This window comes from Coregonus clupeaformis, unplaced genomic scaffold (assembly GCF_020615455.1).
Source record: "Coregonus clupeaformis isolate EN_2021a unplaced genomic scaffold, ASM2061545v1 scaf5220, whole genome shotgun sequence".
NCBI classification, from domain to species: Eukaryota; Metazoa; Chordata; class Actinopteri; order Salmoniformes; family Salmonidae; genus Coregonus; species Coregonus clupeaformis.
Window position 1 is genome coordinate 1 of NW_025538674.1, and position 7486 is coordinate 7486.

The window sequence follows — 7486 nt, forward strand, 5'->3', positions numbered from 1 at the left end:
TTTCTGCCAACATGCCACAAAACTAAGAGTCATGATCTGTATAATGTCTGCTTCTACTACAGAGCTATCTTGGTTCAGTGTTGCCATGGTGACCTGGCCTGGCCGTGCAGCGGGATGTTACCTCGATCTTGCCCGCTGAACAGGAAGTGGCCAGCTCCAGACTGGCACCTGAGGACAAGGAGCCCTGTGATTCCCTCCGACCGTTGCTGCCCCAGGAAGCTACCCAACACAGGAAGGCCAGGGAGGTCAGAGGTCACAGTTAGGAACTCATTCCACATGTAGACAGAAAACGCACTTAGTATTAGGGACAATACCAGTATTGCGATATTTTTTCCATGCAAAATATGAAAACAAGAAGCAGACCAAACTATTTGTTCCTTTAAAAACCTGCTGTATGTCAAATATTGTGTGCTATAATATTATAAATAAATAAATGGGACTCTGGATGACAACATAATGATGTTTGTTTCCAACATTAGGGCTGTTTTTCTTTGTGTTTTGTTTCCTTGCCACGATACTAACTAGTATCGCGATACTGGTATCATCCCGTCCCTACTTACTATCCACACATCACAACACAGCTCCACATAAAAGACAAGCTATTATCCACACATCGTCACAACACAGCTCCACATAAAAGACAAGCTACTATCCATGCATCATCACAACACAGCTCCACATAAAAGACAAGCTACTATCAAGGTAAAACAATTGCATTAACATCGGCAATGACATAAATCCGATTAAGCTCAAAACACCATTTGAAATGCAGCTTCAGAAGTTCACCTTTCATCATAACAAATGTATAGCACACAGTGCAGTGCAGTGCATTGCCTGACCAAAGAACCAACACCATAATGCATGCCAGAAAGCTTCATGTCAATATTGAAACCATACAAAAGAAGTTCCCTCCTGGGGAAAGAAAAATGTTATTTGAATTGAATACATAAGATTAACTCCTTGTGACATTCTATGACTAAGAGTCGCCCACCGAGGTTGATTTCTCCGATGTCCTTTTTCTTGGGTCCCTTCCCGAAGCTCCGGTTCCGGGCCCAAGAGAAGAAGATACCCCGTTTCTTATGCTCCTCATGCTCGTCTATGGGGTCCTCGTTAAGTGACCTTCCTGACCTCTGCTTCCTGGCCTCCTATTGGTCAACAAAACAACTAGTTCAAACAACCTGTCTAACACCTGGGTCGTATACATTAGTGCACACCATAGGCAAACCATTTTGCTATTAAAAACATTTTGAAACAAAACATTTTTTTGCAATGGAAAACAAGTTTCTTATTGGACAAGTTCAGGTAGTCCCTTTTTTCCGTTTGGTATCTAGTGAATACGACCCTGAGGTTTTGAAGGTTAACAAACACCTATACTGGCTACAACACAAAATGTGCATCCCACAGGCGAATTACACAAATATCTGCAATGGTTACTAAGACAATAGCATATACTCTTTTGGCTGTTAAGGTTACTTTAGTACAAGGTGGGTACCTTTATGGGCGTGGAGAGGGAGAGGGAGGAGCTGGCGCTGTGCTTGGAGGGGGCGGGGCTACAGGGGATCTGGTAGGGATCAGGTAAAGGTCCTCCCTCCACCTCGGCCAGCATGCACTCCTGATACAGGCCAGACTTCAGGAACCTGGAGTAGCTGTCAAACTTCATCAGGTTGAAGATCTACAGACAAAATGGGGAAAGAAAAGGGTCTGGTGTTATAAAGGGTCACAATCGGTTATGACAGGTGTTATGACATATGTGGTAACAGCTATGATTAAGTCATGTTTGTAACAACATTGGACAGACCTACACTGACGTTGTACAGGCCTGTGAGTTTGTGTGTGTGTGTGTGTGTGTGTATGCCAGTTTGTGTTTGACCTTGGTAAAGCACAAGAGCCATTTTGGAAACAGGCAGATGACACTGAATAATAACAATTGTTCCAGCAGTGACACTGTGCTGCTCCTAGCCTTTTGTGTGTGTGTGTGTGTGTGTGTGTGTGTGTGTGTGTGTGTGTGTGTGTGTGTGTGTGTGTGTGTGTGTGTGTATTGTGTGTGTGTGTGTGTGTGTGTGTGTGTGTGTGTGTGTGTGTGTGTGTGTGTAAGGGTGGGTTGACAATAAAGTATATTATTATTTATTCAACAACATTACATAGTAGGCAGTTGGTCCTCTCAACTGTAACTGCTGAGCCTTGAACATGTTTGGACACGGGGAGGTGAGGACGTCGTCGGCTAGTTGGGCCTCTCACCTGTAACTGCTGAGCCTTGAACATGTTTGGACACGGGGAGGTGAGGACGTCATCGGCCAGTTGGGCCTCTCACCTGTAACTGCTGAGCCTTGAACATGTTTGGACACGGGGAGGTGAGGACGTCGTCGGCCAGTTGGGCCTGACTATCGATGTTGACCGGCGTGGTGGCCTTACTGGACAGGAAGCTGTTGTAGATCTCCCCCGCCCTCTGGGATAGCTGGAGAGGAAGAGGATTTACAAACACACACACAACTATGACGTAACCCAGTCCATTGTTATGAAGGGGACTGATTCTAGTGTTTTACACTCAGCCACAACCGGATCCTCACTCAGCCACACAAGGTGCTGCACAAACAGCAGTTGACTTATTTATTTATTTTTTAACCCCCTTTATCTCCCCAATTTAGTGATTACAATCTTGTCTCATCGCTGCAACTCCCCAACGGGCTCGGGAGAGGCGAAGGTTGGTAAGCGTCTCCAAACGCAGTATGACCCAAACAGCGCTTCTTAACACCCGCTTGCTCGCTAACCCAGCCGCACCACACAGTGGAGGAACACAGTTCAACTGCGCGACGGTCGCCTCGCCCGGCCCGCACAAGGAGTCGCTAGAGCGCGATGAGCGCAAGTTGAGCCCCCGGCCAAACCCTCCCCTAAACCGGACGTACGCCACAGTTGTGCGCCGCCTATGGGACTCCGGTCACGGCCGGGTACAGCCTGGGAACGCAACCCCAGGCTGTAGTGACGCCGCAACACTTTGATGCAGTGCCTTAGACTGCTGCGCCAGCACCAAGACATTGTCTGTTGAGACACACAGACATATCCAGTATATTGAGGGCTCTTTTCTAATCAATCCATGACATCCAAAACCTATGGAAAAGATAGGAAAGTATGGTTTGGTCTTGGTGGTGTGTACGAGGAAGAACCGTACCTGCTTTTTGTCCGTTGCAGGTATATGACTGAAGTATTCGCAAGCCTGCCAGAACAAGATATTCTCCTCACTGAATTCCTTCTTGAGGAATTCCTGTGGAGACACAAACAACAGCTTTATCATACCTGCAGTAAACCTGGAGAGTGTTCTGGTCCGGTGTTGATTGGCTATATAGTTTACTATTGCTTCTGTTCAACAGAAGATAATGATTTTAATGTCTTCAAACTCAACTCTGGACCTCGACACCAGTTCCACTGCGTTTTTTCATTGTTGCCCTCTAATCAGGGACTGATTTAGACCTGGGACACCAGGTGGGGGAAATTAATTATTGGGTAGAAGAGAAAACCAGCAGGCTCCGGACCTCGAAGGGTAAGAATTGAATACTCCTGTTTTAATGTCTGAGGTAGCGTCATATTGATTTCATCCAACAGAATGAATGAGAGAGAGAATTGTAACATCACGTAACATGCAAACTAAAACAACATTTTCTTGTTGTTGATTAGTGGTATATACTGCTGTTTATATTCCACAGAACACGTGTTTGGACGTCTGAGGTAGACGAGTATACATTTCATCTAACAGAATGGAGAATGAGAGAGATAATGGACTGTTGAGTTCGTTGGGTTTCAGATCACATAACTAAACTAACAGTGAACTAAAATGATGTGAACTAAAATAAAACTCAATTTCCCAGAGTTCTTTACTGCACGTACTGAGAAGTAACGGACGCCGATGGGGTCCTGGAGCAGACGCTCGAAGCATGCGGCCCAGCTGGCCACCCGGCGCTCTGACAGCCTCCTGTGGCTGCCGGCGCCGGGCAGACTGCCATTGCTGTTCAGACTGCTCTGGCTGCAGCAGCCCTGGAGCTGCACACTACCACCATGGTCTGGAGAGAGAGGAAAATGGTAGGGAAAGTGGTTAGGGGACAGGAGGGGTAGGGATGAGGACAGTGACTGTTCTGACAACAACAGCCTTGATACTGCACCATAGTCTACAGCAGAGAAAAGCTCATTCGGGGACACAATTCTAAGCTAGTTCTAAGAGAGGGGAGAAAATGCTATTAGTCTGTAACCACTCAAAAGAAGGGAATAGCTTGGGAACTGTGGAATCTAGAGAAATAGGCCTATTTAAGCAAGTACTTCCAAGGACGCACAGTTAGTGCCTGCTATCATGGCGGCAGATGCCCATTTCAAAGTCCCACCAACCAGAAAGCACAATAAGAACAACACAAAAGGAAGACAACAGGGTCTGTTACCAAAATGCTCTTGAATGGTCAATGTCAGGCAAGAGAAATGTTCACCATCTGCCAATGCTTACGGAAGTGAGGAATTTTAAGCCTCTGTTGGGAGCTTTCTGTAAACACTACACAGATGAATTCATAGCCTCCAGCACCAGGGTATCTGATCACTGATAAGCATGCACAAGCACAGGAGAAATTACAATGAGGTGTATCCTCTAAATGCTATTGCAAATATTACATGACAGCTTGGACACTGAATCATGACTGTTCGTGACTGACTACTTTACAACATTGTGAGTAATGCCTCGGGATACAGTCTAACTATAGAAGCTCATGCCTTTGTTAGCCAACTCGCCCAGCTGAATCAGTAGGTGTGTCAGCAGAGTTGTACAGGCATAAAACAAGCTGGTTTTTACAAGCCCTTACATCTCACATTATAAGACGCTATAGTTGTATTCCATTTTCAATTACACCAATCAATTTGTCCCAGACATTTGTTTATATTTTAATTTCAAGCTCTGCCAATTGACCTCGGTGACGTGATATTTGGTTTGGAGTTGACATGATATTTGGTTTGGAGTTAGCCGTATTAGATTTGATGGTTGGGAATCTTGTGTTTGCCAGCAGAGAGCAAATATGGGGCCTATGTTGGTTTGTTAATGAGATGGATTTCAGGGTAAATAGCATAGCGTTTCTTTGCCACATCCTCAGTGAAAGAGCTAAGCAGCTCCTCCAAAACCACAGCCCCATTGACCATGGCGTTCAGCAAACATTATTAAACGTCTGTGAAAGGGGGAACCGACAGCAAACACCCAGGCCCAAACCCTATCCTAAAACAGTGTTTCCCAACTCCTGTCCTCTAGTACACCCAACAGCACACATTTTTATTGTAACCCTGGACAAACATACCTGATTCAACTTGTCAACTAATCATCAAGCCCTCAATAAGCGGAAGCAGGTGAGTTTGTCTGGGGCTACAACAAAAATGTGTGCTGGCTTGGGGTACTCGAGGACTGGAGTTGGGAAACCCTGTCCTAAAACCCCTGAACAAGCGCCTTTTGTTGAGGTCGTAAATAAATAGGTTGACATCATATTCTGTGAGCCTGTTTTATTCAATAACTTCAGCGTTGCGTGTTGTGGAGAGCTTAATAAACACACAATAAAAAGCAAACAAACAGGAAACTGAGAAAGCCGCATTCAAGACAAAGGCACACAAAAAGTGACGATTATTTTCAACAAAAAGGTATATGGAGGGACAAAACGCCCCACTTGGCCCATGCTTGTTTTGGAACTCTTTCGTTGAACTCAACTTAAAGCTCATTACATAGCCTAGTACATACAGGTGCAGGAAACACATCTCTGTGCTGTGTTCCATTATCACAGATAAAGGGAGCGTAAGAACGAGTGTCATGAAAAGAAAAAGAGAAAAGTACTCACCGCCGTCTGAGGAAGCAGCCGACTGAAAGAGAACAAAGAGAGACATGAGTGAGAAGCTGAGAAGGTCATGACCTCCTCCTGCTCTGAGACAAGGAACGACTGGAGCCTGAGCGCAGAATGTGCTGTGTGTGTGTGTATGAAAAATTTATGCACTCACTAACTGTAAGTCGCTCTGGATAAGAGCGCCTGCTAAATGACTAAAATGTAAAATGTAAAATGTGTGTGCATGCGTTACTGCAAGGGGAGGGCCCCTGTTCTCAACACATGGTTATTATGTGGGATGTGGGTGGACCCAGCCCAGGGCCTCCGCACACACACACAGCTGTTCACACCTCAATACTAGGGCCCACCCCTCACCACACACACTCTACCTATGACTCACATGCCTTGGACACACAAAAACACACTCGGAGCACAAGAACACATTCAGAGACGCACACTCACACTCTCTCTCACACACACACACACACACACACACACACACACAGAGACAAAGGCCAAGATGTGGCACGTCCCTCTCACTGGTGTCGTGGTCAGACTAGAAGTCATCATGAGGAGCCACTTAAGCGGCCGTTGCTTGCACTAATAGGCCACATTTCACATGCTAATTCAGGGGCTGAGTGGGCAATGAAAGTCTATACAAGGCTATAGGCCACAGAGTGATCAGCAATTCTGACAAGCATCTTTGGAAAGACTACAAAAATGTATTTCACAAAGTTCTGGGGTGTAATCATTACGCCGATTCTGTTGCAAAACGTTTTGTCTGTTTACTCCAAACGGAAAACGCAAACGAGAGTTTCAATTGGACAAATTCAGGTAGGTCCCTCCCTGTTTGTTTCCGTTTGTTTCTTAAACGGTAAACGGTTTCCGTAATGAATAGTAGCCGGCCGTGACCGGGAGACCCATGGGGCGGCGCACAATTGGCCCAGCGTCGTCTAGGGTAGGGGAGGGAATGGCCGGCAGGGGATGTAGCTCAGTTCGTAGAGCATGGCGTTTGCAACGCCAGGGTTGTGGGTTCGATTCCCACGGGGGGTATGAAAAAAAATATATATATATATATATATAATTTAAAAAAAACTGTAACTGTAAGTCGCTCTGGATAAGAGCGTCTGCTAAATGACGTAAATGTAAATGTGAATACACACTCCTGGAATTTCATTTATTAGCAAAATGGTCTCTTCTCTTCACACAAATAGGTTGATTTTATGCAGCAGCTACAAATGTTTACTTATCAAACAATTTGAAGACATTGCTGGGGGGAGAATGGCAGAAAACAAGGTATACCTGTTAACATTAGTTTGGTAAGGCTAAAATAAAGATTTACAGCTAAAAGGCAAATATTTTCAAATGCAGCATAGGAAATGAGTGGAGCATCGTTCAGCTTTGTCCAAGAACACTCTACAAATCAGTGTGTTGGAGGATTAATTTAGAAAGAGAGAGAGTGATTCCCGACGAGGTTATAAGAAGCCACTTCAGTGTGAATGTGCTGGTAGATACATTCACCTCCAAAATTATTGGCACCCATGATAAAGATGAGCAAAAAAGACTGTATAAAATAAATACAAATACTGAGCTACAGTTGAAGTCGGAAGTTTACATACACCTTAGCCAAATACAATTAAACTCAGTTTTTCACAATTCCT

The 7486-nt window shown here is 45.0% G+C and overlaps 1 protein-coding gene across 1 annotated transcript; it reads right to left on the reverse strand.

Moving 5' to 3' along the window:
- Nucleotides 1–64: 64 nt before the first annotated feature.
- On the reverse strand, nt 65–5990 carry LOC123490871 (regulator of G-protein signaling 12-like). Its single transcript, XM_045220720.1, has 7 exons — nt 5844–5990; nt 3880–4052; nt 3167–3259; nt 2312–2455; nt 1493–1672; nt 992–1145; nt 65–219 (listed from the first exon to the last, which is right to left on the reverse strand). The coding sequence occupies exons 1-7, from the start codon at nt 5887–5889 to the stop codon at nt 65–67; spliced, it is 945 nt and encodes a 314-aa protein (XP_045076655.1). The 5' UTR covers nt 5890–5990.
- Nucleotides 5991–7486: the final 1496 nt, after the last annotated feature.